Genomic DNA, 20,814 nt, shown 5'->3' with positions numbered 1-20,814 from the left:
AGCATTTTATTATTTTTAAAACTATAATAAAATACATATGCAAGATAAATACTATATATGATGTGTATAAAGGGGGAACAAAAATTATTACAACATCAACTTTTATCATTGACGGAATTACAGTTTCTACTATGATTAGGTAAGATGTCCTGAGAATGAGGCTAAGAGTCACAAAAATCTTAAGAACTTGCTGGGGGGGGGGGTCTTTTGTGGGTCGAACTGGATCATGTAGGATCAGTTCAAAATTTTCATTAAATAAAATAAACTATATATTATATTAAAAGAAATATAAGAACAAATCGCTGTCAATAAGTGTAGAACTCAACCAACTCCTCGACGGATTCTCTTTGGCAGTCATCATCATCATAATCATTGTGATCGGTGAAACTGTTCTTGAGCATCCATAGCAAGTGCTCGAACAACACGACCTCACAAGCTACTAAGACTGCCTTTTGATTGTGACATTCTTCCATGAATCTCGATGAACGATCAAGCAACTCTTGGAACAGTGGATGGTCAATGACGTGGGAACTAAGCATGTAAGGTCTTCGAGACTTTCCAACGTAAACTAGTTGAAGATTATCGCATTTTGAGACCTCGGTGGCAGCGGCGGGGGTGGTGGATACGGTGGTTGAGTAGTGCTGGTTCTTGGTGAAGGAAGGCCATTTCTTTATGACCGACTTAAGCTTTGTTAGCTTCCCAAATTTAGCCATTAGAGAAAAGTATAAATCTATGATTTTTGAACAATATTAGGGGTTTTTAAACCAAACAAGAAAACATGATGAAAATACAACTAATAATATTGGAGATTTTCTTGAGATTTAGGGTATGTTATTTTTTGTGTGTGTGTTTATCAAGAATATGTTTGAAGATTATAAAGTTATGTTTATGGGACGTGAGAACGAAGAAGTATGTTCGTTTGTATTTATACTGAGAGAGAGATAGAGAAAGGTGAACAGCTAATAAAGAATGAGTACAGAATCCGTAAAACTAGTGTCTCGTTGCTATGCTTTTTATATATTATATATTGATATGAATATATGTGCATGAACGCATGTTGATATGTGTATACGTGTGTGTATGAGTTGGACAATCTTCTGTTATGGTAGGTTAATGTTGTTGTCTATACATGGGTAATATATAGTCTAATAGATGGTTTTCTAGATAAAGATCACACCATGTTCATGATGTTGAAATAACATATTTCTATGATGATAACCATAACCATAACATATATCGAATATATTCATGCACATAAGATCTAAAACTTAAACACCTGGCCAGAAATAATATGGAATACAACAAATAACTAAGTTGTTTTTGTGACCACCAATCATGTCATAAAGTTGTTTTTGGAAAATCAAATTGTGGAAGCGAAGCTAATAATTGAAGGGGTTTAGATAACTTAAAAAGGGTCAAACTTTATTTTTAGTATATAAATAGTTTCCGCCAAGAGAAATCATACACAATAAAAACAATCCCGAACATCACAAATCCATTGCCCAATTAAGTAATACTGAATCACTGATGAATGATGATTGGTACTAGTAATCGTTCAAATGTTTTATTTCTAAAAGCAATCTTTAATTAAAATTAAGTCGACGCAAATGATATTTGATTATGTACATTTCACTCTGTCATTAATTCAATGTAAATCATCTAATAGTTCTTCATAAGTTAAAGTATAATATATCATATGTAAAAAATGGTAACTTATAACTTCCGAAACTAGATTACTAAAATGTGACTTTGATCTTCGTACGCAATGGATGTATAGGTAACGAGGACGACCTGGGTCATGTTTACAATTCAATTCTTAAACTTACTAGTAATTTTGTTTAGAGAAAGTTATAAAAAAGTACGACGTCCTCCTAATATAGCTGCAACTCTATTGACTGAGAGCTTTTATTGTATTGATAAATGCAGCCCCATCCAACTGAATTTTTATTTTTTAATAGTGGAGCAAATAATTGCATTCTCATTTTTCTTATAAAAGATCAGACAGCTTTTGGTTTTGGTGGCTAAACAAGTTGCCAGCCGACACTACTAAAAGAAAAAATAGAATAAAATACTCTGAACAAACAAGTTGGTTGCAAGAGCGAAAAAGCCGGTTGGTATATTGTTGTTGTTCTTAAAGACGTTACACTCATCTTAAAAAAAAGTACGTTACAGACGCTTACCATAATTAATCCCGGTTTCTTAGAGCATATCCATAGAAATCCATAAAGTTTTTTTAATTTTTTTTCTTTTAACTTTTCAGATTTAAAAAAAATAAAAAAAATAGAGTGCACCAATTGCAGACCGTCACGTGTCGTGGAGTCCGCAAAATAGTGTAAGAAACAAACCAAACGCGTTTCTTTATTGGCGTTTTCTCTCATCGATTTTGATATAGTGGCGGAGCTTACACTCCACTTTTTTCTGCAGAAACCCACTTCAGAAAGTACATTAAAGATGTTCTTAGTCGGAATTCTTAATTCATGATTTGACATTTTTTATATTTTTTTGCTAAAAATGATTCTTATATATCTTATTTAAGAAATTTTTCTTATATTTTTTTAGTTAAAATATAAGAATATTTAATAGTCGTCTTTTATCCGAAACATGGGTTAATCATGGTTATATGTCAATAAACTTACTTCTCCTTACTCTCTATATTAAAATACCATTAATCCAAAAAAAAAAAATCATACTCCACAAATGTCGAATGTCAAACCTTTTACATCAATCATCATGTATATACAGAAAAAAGGGTTACACCTTATAATGCGGCATGCCTAAGACGCTGCCGTTCCTTAGAGCATGATTATCGCGGGTATCTAAAGCCCATATCTTGTTATTTTGGGTCGAAATATAAATGTAAAATAGGTTAATATATTAGAAACGGGCCAAAAAACTTCTTAATTAAGAAGTTTCTTTCTCCGTTTCTAAGAGCCACGTGTCATTGTTTCTCTCTCTCCTTCTCGTCGCCTCCCTCCTCTCCTTCTCTTCGTCTTCTCCTTCTCTACTTCTCTCTCGACGGCCACTACACCAGAGGACACGACCGTGTCAGAAGCTTCACCACAAGAACGAAGAATCTATTTAAAACGCATCCACTGCCCAAACTTTCTCTCATCTACGAACCAACCAGCCAAGCCAGCCTCTTGAGATTTCCGAAGAGGTTGCCTCTGTTTGATTAAAAACAGTACCTTTACTTTAATAATCTATCTGATCTGCTTGTTCATGTCTTTTGATTGGAAAAGGAAGCTCCTTAATTTTAATCTCTGTTGTGTATTGCTTGTAGACATGTAATATAGTGTGGAGATGTCGTTCATTGATTAGGCTTTGATTGTTTGTGGCTAGCAGCAGCTTATGGCTTCGAGAAGAATTAACAAAGAGCTTAGGGACCTGCAAAAGAACCCTCCTGTGTCTTGCATTGCCGGTGAGTATCAACTATATATTTTCTGGATATGCACTTAGCTCTGTTGAAGGGAGGGTTTCAATGGAGTTTTTCGATCTATCAGAGGCTGCCCAAGCTAAAAAATGTGTTCATAATGCTTTTCATGTTACCTCTCTATGTCGAACCTTACTCTTTGTGTATCTGACAAATATGTTTCAATCTCTTCTCAGATATGCTTTCAAGTGTCACCGGAAATCCGAGGATGGAAGGGACATTGTCTACCCCGTAAATGTGATCGCCTTCCATCCGATGTAAGTGTTGATCTTAGAAGGAATCTGATTGTATCCTTTCATATACACGGTTGCCTTTATTCTCAACTAACTTTTCACAAAAATAAATGTGTAATTTCTGGTTTGCAACATATTGTGTAGAGTGATAGTTCGGAGTATTGTATATGCCAAATTTTACTTAGCAAGTAGACACTATAGATGTTTTCATTGAGTCCACTAGTTATATGGAATGTTAAGTTATAGGTCTCAGTACAGCTTCTCTGTCGCTTCTAATAATGATCTAATGGTTTTGAAATTGTAGTTATGGAACTTTTGCTACGGGAGGTTGTGACGGTTTCGTCAACGTTTGGGATGGTAACAACAAGAAGAGTATATCAGGTTTAGCAGTGACAACAACTTGCGTCTTTTCTTCTGATTATAGCTCAAGCTAATGTGTCTAGTTAGTGAAAACTGAATCTTTTTGATGCATATCCACACTTAAGTATTTATCAACATTATACTAAAAAACAACATAAAAGTTTCTACCAATAATCTGTATATTTGCTTGTGTTTCTTAGCATTGTCTCTTAATCAAAATATAATAATAAAAAATGCTAAGATACATTAATATTGTCCCTGCAATAAGGATGCTCTAGCTCTTGCGACATATAGATACAACAATCTGGTTCAGAAGAGAGACCAGTGTCACTTTCGCATGTGATATGCTTGGTTTGTTTGGTAATTATTTTTAATAAAACGCTAAAGGGTCTACGAATGTATTCTATTTCTCAAACGAATGTTAGGCGGAATAGGAACTGCAATATGGTGTGTTGCTTCCAACTTTTAATTAAAGAACTAGATTATGACCCGGGTATATTTTTTGTTTTAAATATTTTTAGAAATTTAATTTTTATATTTATGTTTCAGTCATATTTATGGTTTTTGTATAATATTTCTTTTAAATGGTTATTAAAATAGTTGGATCACATTTATATCAATAGGTCATGTTCATGTTTTAATAGAATACATATATATTTGTAGGAGTTTTAGTAGTTTTTACCAATGTTTTTCTATTCGATCTAGACCCGTGGTCGAACCGATAAATATGTGACCCGCATGTAGTATGGTTCAAAGTTAGTTAAAATCCAATATTTAAAACCAGATAAATCCGTAAAAATCCTAAAGTCTATCACTAACCCGTGATCCATCACTGATTGGCCCGATAAAAATCCATTTAGATCTGATTATATTTGTTTTAAAATGATTTAACTTTTGATATATTTTGAATAGTACATAATTTGAATAAACTATAAGTTTGTGATTCTGTAAGTTTTGTTAATGCTTTTACTATATCGTTTAAATTTAATGAATAAAATGGTGATCAAAACATTAAAATTTATTGTTAAGAATATTGATTTAGATATCTTATTCTGAAAATATGAAACAATGTGTTAGATTAGAATGTATATTTAATAATAACCAATTTAGTTATAAGCTATAAGTAAAAAATTAAAAAGTTTAAACAAATATATTTTTTTTGGTAAAATTAAACAAATATATTGGTCGAACTATAACTTAATTAGATTTTTCATGCTCATAGTTTAATAGTTTAGATAGATGTACCAATTTGATTTAACATCTAATTTTGGTTAGCAGTTTTGTGTTTACATTGTTTGGTTTATTGAAAACCAATCCGATTTATGGACATCTCATAAACAAATTCGTCGGACTGGTCTATGGTGGAAACACGAAAAGCACGGTTTAGGGCCTAATTTAATTTATTTGTTTTTTCTTAGCGAAATTATCACAATTGTAATCTCTGTTTTATTTTTTGAACATGATTTTGTAGTTTAACTTCATGCTCCCATAATTTTTGTTTGCCTACGTAAGTTCAATACCTTTCTTTATTAAATCAAGTCCATTACCTTTCTTTATTAGTTCATTATAAATATCACATTTTATTTATTATGTTTTGATCGGACCTCAAAACTGTTTGGAAGTAACTGATACAAGCGAGCAGTCCAAACTAATAGCAAAAGAAAATAAAATATGTAATTGCCCCGATTATTATGGAATTGAAACAGTTGTTACAAAATATAAAATAAAGAGTACATAGTTAATATATTTAGTTTTTTAAAAAAATTGGACCACACAGTTATCAACTGGTCATGGTGCAAAATTAATAGAATACTAGATTAGGACCCGCCCTAAAGGGCGGAAATTGATTTATCAAATTTCAATTAATAATATATGGTATATATAATATGTGTATATAATATTTTATATATTTTGTGTAACATTTATATATATATATATATATACATATTAGACATATATAATATTTTATTAAATATATATAAATTTAATAGTATTATAATTTGTGTTGTACTTGTTATTAGTTTGTATTTAATCTTCTTTTATTTCTAGTATAATAATTTGCCTTGTCACACCTTTTACCTTTTAACACACATAGTTATGCCTTTTTTCAAAAAAAAACTTATACACATAGTCTCATAAAATGTAATATATAAAAAACATATTTAAAAAATCTATTGACCATATGCCATCATTATTTGGTTGTTTGAACAAAAAAAAGTCATGTTCTTGCATAACTGTGTATGTTGTGATATGATGTAGGTAAAGAGTAAATATATGGAAGTAAAGTTAGTGATACGAAAATGAGCCTATGTTGGTCTATGCCACAATTATTTGGTTTTTGGAAGATCAATGAGCATAAGCATACACGGTCTTTGTATGCTTACGTTGTAAATGAGTCGGATATTTTTTCTCTTATGTCTGGAATGATATGGAACTCGTTGATTTAAGAGTGGTTCAGTTTTATATGATCTAATTATATTAAGAGATTAACCAAAAATATTATAAAAGTGTTACTGGTTAGGTTTAACTAATCTATATTGGTTAAGATTTGGTTTAATTTAAGTTGGTAGGTTACATTGTATAGGAGGTATGATATATTCTAGCAACAACTATGAAAGAATCCAAAATTTAAATGAGAACTTCAAATAGTAGATAATCCCTAAATTAATAGATTAGATATGTTTTGATCGGACCTCAAAACTGTTTGGAAGTAACTGATACAAGCGAGTGGTCCAAACTAATAGCAAAAGAAAATAAAATATGTAATTAGTTACAAAATATAAAATAAAATATGTAATTAATTACAAAATGTAATTAGTTAATTAGAAAATAAAATATGTAATTTGTCCCGATTATTATGGAATTGAGACAGTTGTTACAAAATATAAAATAAAGAGTACATAGTTAATATAGTTAGTTTAAAAAAAAAAATTGGACCACACAGTTATCAACTGGTCATGCTGCAAAATTAATAGAATAGATTCATTGCGGTTCAGCCATTGGGCCGCAACAAATTACTAGGAAAATCAAACCAAACCAAAACCTCTATATACCAAAAACAAACAAAATCAAATTTTGTGAGTGATGAAGAAAACAGAGAGAAAGAAATCAACCTTGGTAGAAAAAAAAAAGAAATACAAGAAGCTGGGGACCTTTACAAAGCTGACCTTGGTATTTACAAAGACGTGGCTGTTTTTTTTTTTTTGGTCAAACAAAGACGTGGCTGTTACTGTGTGCGTTTCCTGTTATCATGCCTGTCCAACCCTGCCTTACGTGATAAGTAACCAGCGTTAACTTCCGGTGCAAGGCAGAAGTTTCATCTCGGAACCCTTGACAATGATGATTTTTCGTGTAGAACCCACTGAGTGAATTCATTTGAGTATCCATCGACTAAAGGATATTCAATGAAACGTCCTGGTTGATTCGAACCGCTATGAAACTATCAAGATCGAAAAAAAAAACCGCCCGGGTCAGGGTCTATGTTTGGCAAAGCTTACAAGTAACTTGAATAACTAAAAGTGATATGGTGATGAAGGACTATATTACCTCAAAAATGTTCGTATCAGTTGTAGAAGTGATGGATTCGTCCATGTCCGTAAACATGTTATCTGACGACACGGAGCTGCACAAAACATTTACATCATTAATTTACCAGGCTTGTATTTATATAGAATAAGATATATTTACTTAGAACAAGGTTAATCAGTTTGCAAAGTGTCCCTTCTAATGACGAGAGATGTAAAAAATTAAAAAAATTTACCTGCAAAGTTCAAACATTTCATCTGCATGAGTGAATCTAGCATTGTATGAGTGTGCAAAACCAGGTACATCATCCAGGCCGAGAAAATCAGACACAGAGCTACTCCCTTGTAACATTTGTCTTGATCCCGTTCGTATCAAATGATCTTCATGGCCAATAGCCGAGCGGAAGCTGAAGATGTTTAATCAAAAGAGGAAAAAGAATTACAAAAGAGTGTAACAAATAAGAGCTTGCAACAAGTTATAAATAGAAGAGACTCTTGATGAACCCACCTCGGAGAACCTGGTTCAGCTTCAACGAATCCAGATTCTGAAGTGGTTTCCCAAATAACACCGTTTAACCCTTCACCTGAAGGCTCTGGACTTTCGAGTATAGGCTCCTCCAAATTCAACTCACCCAATAAGAGAAGGTTATCGGAAAAGGATCTTGAAATTTTTGGCCTGCAGTTCATAATTGTGCATTGGAACATATCTCAGTCATTTGCAAAGTTATAAGAGAGATGGTCTGGTCAACAAAATTAGGTTACCTCAGGTTTTCAATGTCTAGGTTAGAACTATTTCTTCGAGTTTTGAGCTTGTCAGAACCCAACTCCCACGGGGCTTGCCTTCCCAAATGAGGCCCTGATTTCCCCAAGAATCTGTCAATAGAAATAAATTTTAAGACCAGACAAACACATAATAGCAAGTTCAAATATAAAAAGATGAAAGAAGTTTCTAAAGCTTACACATTGATGGCGTTCTGCTTTTCACCATCCTGATAAGCGTTGTTGTAGTGACGACGAACAGCTGTGATGATGTCACGGTGTCTCATCATCATGTTCCACTCACCTCTCAGGGCACAGAACATCTGTTAAACCATAAATTTATTAGTTCAACGGCGAAGCTCAAGCCCAGTAGAAAAAAATGTATTGGAGATCCAATCACCTTAGTGTGTGCCTCCGAGCCAGCATACTGAATTGCAATTGCATCACCTGCGTTCTCATAAACTTCCATCAGTTTCTTTGCCACGGGATTGTCCTTATCGACGATCGGAGGTCCAGTGATGCCCAATGTACGCAGCTGCCGATTAAGAGCTACCAATCCGTGGGAGTACTGAGCAACATTAGTACGGTCCAAACAGTCTATGCAGTTTGTTCTCAACACCCCACTTTGAAGCTTATGTATATCCGCCTTCAAAGCTTCATTTTCTTGAATAGTTTCCTCCTCTTCATCTTGATTCAGAATGTGGTTACTGGAACATGGTAACGTTAGTATTATGTTTCATTCACAGGATGCATATATATATACACATATAGCATTACTAAACTTACGTGAAAAATGAGTCGTTAATTACGACATCAGCTCCAATGCCTAAAGGAGCTTCACAGAAAAATAAGTCAATCAAGTCTAATGCTCTCTTCCCGAGGACGCACAGCTGCTCGAATGCACCATCAACTCCGCTGCAAAAGGCAAAGGAAAAACCGGGGTAAGACTTATTATTATTACACACCAACCCACCACTTTCTTCTTAATAGAGAGGTGTAGAGAAACCTTTTGAATTGTTTGTTTAGATCAAAATGAATTGCCTTCAAACGGTTCTCTTTCTTCGTGCCTCTGTTGATAGACCAGATTGCCTTTCCAAACTCTGCCCTTAAGAGGCTTTCTCGATGGTTTTTCTTTTTATCACCTGTCTGAATATCACAGATCAGCAAAGATACACACACTCAGTATTCCAGCAATCCAAGAAAGGGAACTTTTGACTTGTCCTAGAAAATTAGAAAAGCCTACTTTTAGAAGATTCATGATGATTATCCGCTTCCCATATCTCTGTCTCAGATTCTCAAAATGGAGTCGAGTAGCCACGTAATCCCCGTCATTATTGTTCACTGTAACCACCGGTAGAAGAGAGAAACATAAGCGTGCGTGAAGAATAATGTAAGAAGTAAAGATCCTTTATGTAAGTGGTGGTGCTTACTTATTATGTCGGGTTGTGGATTGAACACAGATGTCTCTTGAGACCAGAATAGGGGTATGGAGCCTCGAACCTGCACAACTGATGTAATAGGGATTTTCTTCCCCTCAGGAACCTCTTTGGAAACAATCTGCTCTATCTCAACTTCATTGGCTACGCTGCCTTGCTCGTTTACACCACGCCTTAAATATCTGCACATTAACAGAGAGTAAGAGAGGAGGCAAAGGTTGTTTAGTCCATGAGGAAAAGAAAAACAGATATAAAAGAGAAGAAGAGGAAGATGAACATATAACAAGTAATGTTGCTATCAATATATACAAGTACCTTGTACCAGCGTAACGGCGTGAACGCCGAGCAATGACAGTCAAAACAAATTCTTCATTAGATACTAAACATTTAACCTGTAGAAAGAGCAAATGAGCAAAGTAGAGATTAGGTTTTGTTAAAAATTAGCAAAATATCCAGACTAAACCAATGATATTCATATATGCAATGCATTTTATTGTGGTTACCTGTTCAAAGAATCCGTATACAAGTGCAACCGTCCACACAGTATTCTTGAGGATCCCTCTGATCCCGCGTGTTAAATATTCGTTCCAAACGAACATGCTGTGGTCGTGAACTTTTCCTCTCTCGGGGTTGTAGATGTCCTGGATGTTCTTCTGGAGGGAATACATGAGGTGATACGTGTAGCTAAAGTAGAAGTTTTTGCTAAGATCCACCATGTTGAAGAGCTTCCTGTACCTCCGCTCGGCTGCAGAACTAGACACTCTGGTCTCATTGGAAGGATATGGAACCATGATCATTTGACTCTCCGCTACACCGTAAACACTATGGCCGCAGACCTCCCCTACTTTCTTTCTTCTTCTAATCACAATCATGTAATAAGGCCCCAAGAATCTAACAAACCCTGCACCCACGATAGCTCCATAACTTCAAAACGACACACAAAAACACTAAGAAGAAAAGGAAAGGCAAAATGCTTTGGGACTGAAGAAGGTTACCAATGATTCCATAGCAAGTGGTCTCTGCTCTAAGCCCACCGTACTCCTGGTTGCCTCGACTAATCCATTTTTTAAGCTGGGCGATTTCCTCATGTGTATACCTTGTAGGATCTTCAAACAAATTCAACTCCTTTGGGTCCGTTCGATCAATCTTAAGAATCCTCCAAAAGGTTTTCTTCTCGTCTCTCCCGATCAGATAAAAATTCTGCACAGGAGAAAAAAAACAATTTATTCACAAACATTACAATAATCTTGAAATCTGGAAGCCATAGTATGAAAACTTAGAACCAAAGAGTCTACATTATGTTAAGCTAAAGACTCATGCCTTTTACTACAGATCATATGAAACCAAACCACAAAGCATATATACTCTCATTAAAAAAATATATACTCATCAAACAGAAACCGAACCGTTTTTGAATGCAAACCGGGAAAATAATTGCTGTTATTTCTATAAACAGAATTAAAAATCCATTAAATCATAATAAATGTGTCAACGTAATTATCGGTAGATCAGTTTACGGTAAAAGATCACATTGGTGCGAAACAAAACAATCGTAAAAAGAAAGAAGTAAGCGAGATAGAGAGATATTTTGGGTACCGTGCGAGTACTGTAGAGTTTGAGTTTGTGAAGAACGGGCAAGTCAATCAGTTCGCGCCTCGGGTCGTCCCGAGGCTCCGATCCCATCAGACCAGATTATATATGAAATTCCGAAACCTTTAAGATTAGCTCGGAGCCGGTTTGACCTCGATTTCGAATACCGGTTCGTTGAAGAGAAAAGACGAGATGAGATGTATGTAAAGAGCGTGGATGAAGAAGATAAAATCGGATTGAATTTCTCAGAAGAGGCTCAAAATTTTGGGGAAGAGGATAAGGACGAAGAAGAAGAAGAAGATTGGAGGAGGAGTGGAGCCGTCGAGGATGTGACCAGGTCCGAGAGGGAGAGAAGAGGAGACCTGCCTTTTTTTTTTAAATGGTAAAAAGAAAATTTAAGTTTTTTTTTCTTTGTTACCTTTTCGGCGCTAAATGCCTCTATTTATAGCCTCTACGATACGCTGCGTTTTGTGAGCACATTGTTTGTACTTTTGTATGATAAAAAGTCCACCTTTTGGCATCTTTTTTAATTTTAGTAGATCATACATCTAATCATCTTTAGTAAAAAATCATATGAAAAAAGTATCATTACGTTTTCACCTTTTCTTTGTCAAATTTTTTTAAAGATCTTAGAAAGACATTCTCCTTTTGCTTCCTCTTAGTCAGCTTGTGAATATATTTTCACCGAAACTTCCGAGTGTATATTCTAAGGTTTAACCGGATGAAATGATTGTAAAATAATTGATCTCAATTAGTGAGTGTTACCCACGCCTTTTTTAACGATGGCATGTCGTACTGGTGCACGCTAAACACATGGAGGGAGATTTGGGTCCACGTAACATCAATAAAATATCATTGACGAAGACGATTATGATTTTTACTTACGAGTTGTATATATCTAAAGTTTTGCAAATGATACTATTCTAATGCTAATTAATATGGTCCATCTTGCGATTGAAAATTCGACTAGTTCAATAAAATCAGTGTAAACAGGCTAATTTATAAATGATAGACTAGTGTCTAACCGGGTTAGTTTATGAATGTCTATTTATGATGATTTGGGGTTACATAAAGAACTGAAAATGCATGTTACAAACGGTCAAGGGCGTTCCTGAAAGATGGGAGACCTGAAACATTTTACAAAGGTTTTAACTAAAAAAAATTTTTTAGCTAATTTGGGGGCCTTTTTCAGTGTAAATATTTTTAAAAAAATTGGGGGCCATAGTCCAATGTTTCACCTTGCTGTGCTCAGGACCGTCCCTGCAAACGGTTAAAATATTTGGAATTTGATTAACGATAATGTTTTGCTTAACACACAATTTGAACACGCAATGGCCGACCCTTTCGTTGGTTAGAATAACCAGAGTCCTCTTAATGATGGACATGTGTTATAGTATAACGATAGATTATTGTTTATACGCGATTAGTCTTATGTTTTTTAATACTACAAAACCAAACGACTTGGTTATAGTATATGTAAACAATTCCTTGATTCCATGCTTTTTATATACTATAAACTATTAGAATATATATTCATCAAATTACTTGTCTGATAAGTTCAAACTCTCTTCAAAAATTATTTGTTAACGACTGACTTTGTAAGAAATCTATCAAACAAAACTCTTACCTAATGTAACTAGTATTGCAAATGTTATTAAAAATCAAATTTCCAGTAATAAACTTGAAAATTACGTCACTTGAGTATAAAATATACAAATTCAAACCAAGTACATGACATATGATGGCCGACCGATGATAGCTTCGCAATGACTTAATCCACTCAAACATCCATAAACGTTTTCTTAAACCATGTCAATTAGCACGAAACAAATATAGCTCAACGAAGACTTAAAAATGGAAACAGGAAGTCAATATTTACAAGACTCAAGTTATTTTCTTAGAAAAGACTTTGGCGTTAGAAAAATGAAATAAAAGAAAAAAGAAAAAAGAAAAAACAGAGACTAGTATTATCATGTAAACCTCGATTCATTCCACAATCATTTTCATATTAGAATTGACAAAACTCAAAAGGGAAATTATCATTCAAAAACAATCTTAACTTCTATAAATTCACCACGGGATAAATATTTCAGGTTTAACAGTTTTGGCTTGTTTTACACACAAACCCACATGTTGGTCGGTTTGGTCTGGTACAACTTACTCATTGAGGTCCGGTTAAGCAACCCTTTGATTACATCATCTGCTTTTCTTCTCCATACATATGATCCCATTATCAAATTTATCAAGCTCTCCCATCCCACTCTTGATAGAACTCCTTAAGAAACTCCTCCATAAACTCGTGCCTTTTCTCTGCCCTCCTTTTACCTGCCTGTGGCGCCACATTCAAATCTCAAAATCGAAACAAATTTTTCAAGTTGTAGTAATAGTTTAGCTTTCCAGCAAAATGTCACCTCGGTCTTCATGAGCTTCTTGAGCTTGAGAAGTTTCTCATGGAAGTGGTTAATAGTCGTTTGCTCCTCTTTCTTCATGTACTGCTCTTTGGTTAACTCTGTCCGGGGCTTGATCTCAGGATCGTGAAGCACTCTGTTCCTGCTTCCACCAAATGTAAAGCAACGAGCAATTCCTAAAACATAAAAGAGATCAAAAACAACAAACAGCACCACCATAGAAAGAGACAGTCTGGAAATGAGATATCAAAAGCTCTAAACTGTCGAGAAGCATCCTAACCAATGGCGCCAATGGCATCAAGGCGATCAGCATCTTGAACTACCCCAAATTCTGGAAGAGATTCGCAGAGTGCTTGCCCTGATAATTCGTCTTTGAAACCTGGAAGCAATACAAACTTGTTCTCTTCATAAATTTAGTCACGACAGATTGTTTTCTTTTTTCCTACAAAACTCTTAGCTTAATCGCAGTGGAAACTAACCCATCCCATTGATGATCTTCAGAATTTTCAACTTCTTGGTCTCTTCAACACCTTGCTCATCCAGGAAATTCTCAACAAGTTTAGCTTCCGAAGGGTCTCTAAATTCAGGTTATAAATATATATCAAAACCAGTATTCATCATCATTCATAGTTTTTTCACACCAAGTTCCACTTAGTAGAGCCCATCCTAATCCCAGGGTAAGTAACAGAGCAAGGGATTCCGAATTACGAGTAAATAATCCACAAGACTGTTTACAAAGAAGAGATGGTATCGAGCCCTAAAGTTACCGAATTACTGTACGAGTAAATCCTAGAAACACTTGCAAGTGTGTATTGACCACTCCTCATGGTTAGTTCAAAAGAAGTTTAAAAGGCAGGAAATCTAGAGAAGTAAACATTTAATAAACGTATACAAGAAGACATAGAGAAACAAACCTTATGTACTTGTAATCACCTGAAGCAAGAGAGAGATTACACACACACATATTAGGGATTAATCTGTGGAAGGAAGATAAACACTTGAATTAAAAAGATAGATGCCAAAAAGGGGGAAGTTACCAATATCATGGAGAAGAGCTGCAAGCTCCACCTGCAAAAAGATGATCAGAAATCATGAGGAAACATTGAAATAATCTCTCATTCTTAATATCAAACACTACATTGGAAACAATCGAGGCTCGCTCACAATTTCCATGGAGTCGGAGTTGGAAGAGAGACCTTCCTCGCGAGCGATGGAGAGAGCTAGGTCTCGAACCCTCCACACGTGTGAGGCATCATGAGAAGCATCGTTTCCCTTCATCGCCTTCTCCACCACCTCCTCTGCCTTCCTCCTCCTCGTCGCCGCCGCTGCCATCTCTCTCTCTCTCACTCAACCAGATTTTGACTTTGGCTGCTCTCTCGGCGACGATGACCACCCGTTAATATATGTTCAAGGTTTTTTTACCTTTGTGCCCTTATTTTAAAAGGCCACAACCTTCTCTAGAATGCTAATGAACCACTTTAACTGCTGATATTTTTTTTGTTTCTTAAAACGGACCGGTCATCATATCCTAATATCTGTATCGAAAGGAGCCCGTTACTTATTGGGAAATAGGCCAGAAAAATCACCAATTTTGTAGGAAATGCCAAAACAAATCTGTACTCGAACCTGACCATCGTTTAGTTTAATTGAAATTGTTTTTGGTTGGGCTCCAACCCGTACCCTCGAGGTTGTAGGTAGAGGTTTTTGCCACTGGGCTGGTGGACTTTTTGGAATACTACTCTACTTATTTCTCTTTATTGATTAAAAGATCTGGATGTTTTGTTTAAGACAAAATCTCAAGACGACATCGTTTTATTTAATTAAAAGGATTTCGATTTTAAAAAGTTTCTATTTAAATCTTCCTAAATCTTTATTTTTTCTTTAAATTTCGATTTTTTAAAAAAAAAAATTGTTTTTTTAAGCTAGATTTTGAAAAAAAAAATTTAAAAAATTGAAAACTTTGGAAGATTTTTATTTTTTTAAAGAAAAAATAATTATTTTTTTCTTAAAAAAAAATCTTCCACGATTTTCAATTTTTTTTAAAAAAATTTGATTTAAATCTTCCCAAATTTTCATTTTTTAAAAAAAAAATTGATTTCCTAAAAAAAAAGTCTTCCAAAGTTTTCAATGTTTTTTTTAAAAAAATCGATTTAAATCTTCCCAAATTTTCATTTAAAAAAAAATCGATTTTTTTAAAAAATATATCTATTTGTAAAGCTAGATTTTGAATTTTTTTTAAAAAAATTGAAAACTTTTTAAGATTTTTATTTTCTTAAATAAAAAATAAAATTTTATTTTTCGAAGCCAATATAAAAAACTTTGTTCGTCAATCTATTGTAAAGTCCACTAGCTCAGTGGCACAATCCTGTTCCATTAAACACCAGTGCACGGGTTCGATCCTCAATAGAAGCACATTTTTTTAATAACATTTCTAATTGAAACTACGTCGTTTCATCTCTTTGTCTGACGACGTTTTAACGTCAATGAAATTTCAGGATTTTATTGGCCCGCCAATATATCCAGGTTTGTTTTGGCAATTCCTGCAAAGTTCGTGTTTTTTTTTGGCAGATTTCCCATTACTTATTATGTTTCTCTCTAACTACTATTATCAACCACGGATTCAAAGATAAGTAGTAGCATTTCTCATTGCAAAGTGAACATACTATTTTTGTAGTTTCGCTCCATTGCTACATTCTGTTACCGTGGAGAACTTATCACGCATTGCAATCCACGTGAAGAAAAAAAGAAAAAACTCTGGAGTTTCGTAAGGGAGAAACCATACATCTCTATTCCGGTTGCAAATCGCTCTCTACTTCCGTAACAACCACCAAGAAAAACAGCTAATATGAAACCAAACCTCAATAATATGGAAAAGCATATAAGAACTCTTCTCAATAGGAATTTATGGTAGTTTTATCACTCACTATCAGCCCAATATAAAAGAGCAACACAAAAGCTGAATAAGAAGACTAAAGATGCTCTCGCAAGCATCTTAACACAAATGTCTGACGAAAAGACAGAATCGCTTTTTCTTATTATTATTACTCAAAAGACTAATCACGTCTTAGAAACAGTATCCCCTTCCTTAGTTGCGGAACTCATCCATGAAGCTCTTGTGGAACTCAGTCAGACGGTTCACGATTGCCGGTATCTTATCTTCTTGAGGAAGTATCGTCAACCTGAAATGCCATGTTCCCGGTACCTATAAAACATCAATCCCACAAAAAAGATTAACAACAGTTAATTGAGGTTTTGTTTGGAGAACAAAGCTTTGTCAGAGATTTTCATCAAAACCTGTCTAAATCCAGAACCAGGGACTACGACTATTCCAGTAGCGTTTAGAAGGCGTTTGCAGTAGAAAGTGTCCAGTGAAGTCTTTGCAGCTTCTGCAGCTGCAATCGCCTTTTGTGGAAGTTTAATGCAAGGGAACAGATACATAGCTCCCTCTGCTCTATTGCATGTTATACCCTCCAACTTCTTCAGACCTTCTTCAAGTGTCTGCGCACGGTATGATATTCAAAAACGCATTAACACCAGAAAAGAATAAGAAATCATGATTGCTAAGTAAGTTTTCTGTGAATTGGCTAACCTTCGCACGTCTTGCCATAGACGAGAGAATCCCCTCTTTCTCTGCTATGTATGACTCGTATGACTCATCACCAGGCTGGATCAAATTTCATAAAAAGTTGTTTAAAGTTGCTAGAAACCGAGCTTTTTAACTAAAAGCAGCTGATGAAGTGATATAGATGTTGTGTACCTTGGGTGGGCTCATGACGAGGCTGGCAAGAATCTGACCAGAGATGTTGGAGCAAAGATTCACAGAAGCCACTTTGTATATCTGTTCTCTTACATCGGAAGTAAAACCAGTAACCTCCATGTAACCTCCTCTCTTCCCACACTCTCCATAGTATCCTATTTTGTAAGAATGAATCCGGTTTAGATAAAGCTTGTAAATGGACTAAGACATTAGTTTTTTTTTTGAAATCAAACCTTTGGAGATAGACTGGAACGAGACTAAGGAGATATCCTTCTCACCGTAGCCCATAGACCGGGCTACTTTCTTGAAAGAGTGAAACTTTTTGTCAGGGACGTACACGTTTTCTTGATAAACTTCATCAGCTAAAAGAACCAAGCCCTCTTTCTTACAGAAGTCAACAATGTCACGCTGGTTTTTTTCTGAAAGAACCTTTTAACCAGAAAAAAAAAAGTACAGGCCAAAAAATTCAGACAAAACTGTAAAAAGCTCTGAATGGGAATGGATTTGTAGTTTTAGAGTGTTGAAGATCAAACTTTACCTGTCCTGTTGGGTTACCAGGGTTAATAACCGCCAAGGCTCTCACAGTGATGCCCTTTGACTTAGCATCCTCCAGTTGCTTCTTCAGCTCAGATATTTCAAGACCCCATCCTGACGCCTCGTCAAGGTAGTATGGAACCTACAAGAAGAAGATGGCAACAATCAGAAGAAAGAAAAAAAGAAAAACTTCAGTCACTATTAATAGGTATAAGGAACATACAAGACTTCCACCGTGAAGGGCAATTGAAGCTGAGTACAATGGGTACTGAGGAATAGGGCAAAGGATTCCATCTTTCTCAGAACTTATGAGAAGTTGCATCATCATATGAACCTAGAACGAGATGGAAACATTACTGTCACCCATTAAAACAACTTGTTGTCTAATTTCCATGAGTTTAGAGAAAGTTTTGACGATCGTTACCCCAGGGCTTGCTCCATCTGTCATGAAAATATCGTTAGGATCAGCAGGGAAGCCATCACGTGCTTCGATTCCAGCAGCAATTGCATCACGTAGTCCCTTGATACCCTGAGAGACAAAACAGAAGGTTAAGAGAGTGAGAGTGAGAGAGAGAGAAAGATAAGTGATGCTTGCTGTTTAAGATTGACAATGCCACAGACCTGGCTGTGACTGTAAGCACCGGTAGCTTTCCCTGGAATCTGGTCGAGAATCTTCCAAGCACGTGCAATAGAATCAGCGCTGATAAAAATTGTAACATCCATTGTTAATCAATATATATCAGATGCCGAATTGTAGTGAGGTTAAAACATATAAACCGCCTTTCTGGTACCTGAACAAAGCATGTGTTTCATCACGGTCCAACAAAGCTGTGTGGGAACACAAAGCAAGAACCTGAGAGACATGGAAGTTACGAGTTTAACACCTGTGTTAACATATGGTTTAACAAAACAGGACCATGAAAGCGAACTCATTTTACCTCTCTGAAGAATGTAATAGCCTGTTGGCCAAGAGACTGCGGATTTCCGATATTACAGTAGATAATCTGCCAAAAGGCGGTGAAACTTGTAAGTTAGAATCAAATCTGACGACAGGAAAAGGACCACACACGGACTATAATGTACCTCATCAAAAGGATAAGCATCCTTGTTAGTCTTCAAATCATCTTGCAACTTCTGTAAAGTGGAAGAATAAAGCAAAATGAGCAAAAGCAGTTTCAAATATAGAAGAAGAATACAATATAAGACAAGGAGGTTGATTTACCTGAGCAATGTTGACAATTTCACCACGGACAGCATACTCACATTTCAGAACCTAAGACAACCCAAGCATAAAAAAAGATTATTATTTTTTAAGTAAAAACCCCAAATAAATAGCAAAAGACAACAGTCACTAGAGCTACACAGAACTGTTCCCTGATAAACTATTCAGTACGAGGATTATCATGTCAACAGATCGGAGCGAAAAAAAAAGAGAAACATAAAAAAAGAATCATATAATAATCCACAAGGATCGAATCTAGCAAGCTTACATGAATACAGAAAGACAGGTAGAGACTTTTTAATATCCACAAAAAGCAGAAGAACAAAAAAGACTTAAAAAGTTCACAAGCTTTAGAACAAAAGGTGTGTCGATGATCTAAAACCCTAAGCAGCTGCTTAATCAACCCTAGATCAAGTACAAATCATCCGAAACTAAACGCTCAAAGAAAGCAAATCACAAAACAAAGAGCGAGAGAAAACTAAAACTATACATTGGGGTTGATGGTGTCAATAGTGACCGGAAGAGAGGAGGTTGAATCAGAGCTAGACATGTCGGAAAAGAAACGCGATGAAGAAGGATGAAGAAGAGAGAGGAGGCTGAGGTTATTGCGGTTATGAGGTTGAGGAGGACGACGACGTGTTTGATCTATGAGATTTTTGGCTTGGCCAATCACGAATCTCCGCATCTGTGTGGTCGTCGGGCTTTTATATAATACTTGCTCGCCAATCTTAAAAATTAGAGATTAGTGGTTTTTGTCTCGAACACGAAACTTCCCTGTTTCTGTGTTCGTCTTCTTTCCCTTTCTCACTGATTTTGACAATTATTTTTGCGTCCACCGATTTGGAATTTATGGAATTTTGCATTTATTTTCGATGGATATTTTATTGAGAAACCTTTTTCCACCGAATATTTATTTATTGATTTTCTTCCTTCTTTTTCTCTTTCCGTTTTGTTATGGTCAAATATATTAATTAACAATTTAATGAGATCTGAATCGTGGATTCAGACAAAACCATGTGTTTAGTGTCCGAAATCAGCGACCGCGGCGCTGTTAATTAGACAGATCTCATTCTTTAAAAGAGGTGTTGGGCCATATTATAGGCTCGGATTACGGCTAAGTCTCCCTTCTGGCCCAATATGTTCTCTTCCTACGTGATTGTAGTAGATTTTTAGGGGAAAAGAAGGGCCTCCATGAGGATTTCATTTCATCAAATATAAGTTATGCTGGTGGTTAGAAAAAGGGCATTATCATATTCTCTCTCTTTTCTTTGTAGGGTTGCAGCTAAGTTCTGTTTAAAAAGTTTTATTTTCAGCCTGTTTGACTTTGAGGTTTGAGTTACAGTTGAGTCGTTGCCCATGATTTTGGCATTTTGCTATTAAATCATTGGCGAGATCCCAAGCATGTATATTGTTAACAATTGTTAATGAAGAGGCTTTGGATGAGTATGCATATACAAGCTACTTCAGTAAGTTGTAGCTTTCAGTGTGAAGTACAGTGGAAATCAATCAATCATGACAGGCAGCTAAACAAATTAGCATATATACATTTCTTTTCTGCATT

General features: G+C 35.3%; 4 protein-coding genes and 1 long non-coding RNA gene across 6 annotated transcripts; 1 reads left to right on the top strand and 4 right to left on the bottom strand.

Moving 5' to 3' along the window:
* Window positions 1-77: 77 nt before the first annotated feature.
* On the bottom strand, window positions 78-956 carry LOC108858866 (auxin-responsive protein SAUR77). The gene has a single exon (XM_018632728.2). It carries the CDS (start codon window positions 711-713, stop codon window positions 306-308), a length of 408 nt encoding a protein of 135 aa, XP_018488230.1. The 5' UTR covers window positions 714-956; the 3' UTR covers window positions 78-305.
* A 1,942-nt stretch (window positions 957-2,898) lies between these two features.
* Window positions 2,899-4,289, top strand: LOC130496739 (uncharacterized). 2 transcript variants are annotated; one of them, XR_008935915.1, is made up of 4 exons: window positions 2,899-3,157; window positions 3,281-3,418; window positions 3,607-3,687; window positions 3,968-4,289. It is a non-coding gene; the product is annotated as an uncharacterized LOC130496739 (long non-coding RNA). The 2 variants fall into 2 exon arrangements; XR_008935912.1 differs by having other exon boundaries at window positions 2,906-3,157; window positions 3,343-3,418; window positions 3,968-4,284.
* A 2,686-nt stretch (window positions 4,290-6,975) lies between these two features.
* LOC108817242 (phosphoinositide phosphatase SAC5) lies at window positions 6,976-11,752 on the bottom strand. The gene is made up of 15 exons (XM_018589919.2): window positions 11,339-11,752; window positions 10,738-10,942; window positions 10,246-10,643; window positions 10,058-10,134; window positions 9,737-9,924; window positions 9,550-9,647; window positions 9,313-9,452; window positions 9,093-9,221; window positions 8,707-9,013; window positions 8,508-8,629; window positions 8,310-8,420; window positions 8,056-8,223; window positions 7,784-7,954; window positions 7,570-7,645; window positions 6,976-7,462 (listed from the first exon to the last, which is right to left on the bottom strand). The coding sequence occupies exons 1-15, from the start codon at window positions 11,423-11,425 to the stop codon at window positions 7,340-7,342; spliced, it is 2,400 nt and encodes a 799-aa protein (XP_018445421.1). The 5' UTR covers window positions 11,426-11,752; the 3' UTR covers window positions 6,976-7,339.
* Window positions 11,753-13,317: 1,565 nt separating this feature from the next.
* On the bottom strand, window positions 13,318-15,129 carry LOC108860513 (uncharacterized). Its single transcript, XM_018634385.2, has 7 exons — window positions 14,905-15,129; window positions 14,778-14,808; window positions 14,655-14,673; window positions 14,220-14,317; window positions 14,021-14,119; window positions 13,744-13,916; window positions 13,318-13,661 (listed from the first exon to the last, which is right to left on the bottom strand). The coding sequence occupies exons 1-7, from the start codon at window positions 15,070-15,072 to the stop codon at window positions 13,575-13,577; spliced, it is 675 nt and encodes a 224-aa protein (XP_018489887.2). The 5' UTR covers window positions 15,073-15,129; the 3' UTR covers window positions 13,318-13,574.
* A 1,490-nt stretch (window positions 15,130-16,619) lies between these two features.
* Window positions 16,620-20,083, bottom strand: LOC108836469 (alanine aminotransferase 1, mitochondrial). The gene is made up of 14 exons (XM_018609901.2): window positions 19,744-20,083; window positions 19,254-19,304; window positions 19,115-19,165; window positions 18,970-19,035; window positions 18,823-18,884; window positions 18,653-18,731; window positions 18,456-18,560; window positions 18,255-18,365; window positions 18,036-18,173; window positions 17,731-17,926; window positions 17,498-17,652; window positions 17,330-17,404; window positions 17,035-17,238; window positions 16,620-16,942 (listed from the first exon to the last, which is right to left on the bottom strand). Exons 1-14 carry the CDS (start codon window positions 19,936-19,938, stop codon window positions 16,826-16,828), a joined length of 1,605 nt encoding a protein of 534 aa, XP_018465403.2. The 5' UTR covers window positions 19,939-20,083; the 3' UTR covers window positions 16,620-16,825.
* Between the last annotated feature and the right edge of the window lie 731 nt (window positions 20,084-20,814).

Source organism: Raphanus sativus, chromosome 1 (genome assembly GCF_000801105.2).
Source record: "Raphanus sativus cultivar WK10039 chromosome 1, ASM80110v3, whole genome shotgun sequence".
Lineage (NCBI taxonomy): Eukaryota > Viridiplantae > Streptophyta > Magnoliopsida > Brassicales > Brassicaceae > Raphanus > Raphanus sativus.
The sequence above is the reverse complement of the archived record's forward strand: the minus strand, read 5'-3'. Positions and strand labels throughout refer to the sequence as shown.

Bases quoted from the DNA above. Each gene is read 5' to 3' on its own strand.
- LOC108858866 (XM_018632728.2), bottom strand. From the start codon at position 713: ATGGCTAAATTTGGGAAGCTAACAAAGCTTAAGTCGGTCATAAAGAAA.
- LOC108817242 (XM_018589919.2), bottom strand. From the start codon at position 11,425: ATGGGATCGGAGCCTCGGGACGACCCGAGGCGCGAACTGATTGACTTG. The intron at 9,648-9,736 runs GTAAGCACCACC...CGGTGGTTACAG, and splicing joins TCCACAACCCGACATAATAA to TGAACAATAATGACGGGGAT. The intron at 9,014-9,092 runs GTAAGTTTAGTA...ACCATGTTCCAG, and splicing joins ATTAACGACTCATTTTTCAC to TAACCACATTCTGAATCAAG.
- LOC108860513 (XM_018634385.2), bottom strand. From the start codon at position 15,072: ATGGCAGCGGCGGCGACGAGGAGGAGGAAGGCAGAGGAGGTGGTGGAG. The intron at 13,917-14,020 runs GTTAGGATGCTT...TTTATGTTTTAG, and splicing joins TGATGCCATTGGCGCCATTG to GAATTGCTCGTTGCTTTACA. The intron at 13,662-13,743 runs GTGACATTTTGC...GTGGCGCCACAG, and splicing joins AGAAGCTCATGAAGACCGAG to GCAGGTAAAAGGAGGGCAGA.
- LOC108836469 (XM_018609901.2), bottom strand. From the start codon at position 19,938: ATGCGGAGATTCGTGATTGGCCAAGCCAAAAATCTCATAGATCAAACA. The intron at 18,366-18,455 runs GTAACGATCGTC...ATCTCGTTCTAG, and splicing joins CAGATGGAGCAAGCCCTGGG to GTTCATATGATGATGCAACT. The intron at 16,943-17,034 runs GTTTTGATGAAA...GATGTTTTATAG, and splicing joins CTGGTTCTGGATTTAGACAG to GTACCGGGAACATGGCATTT.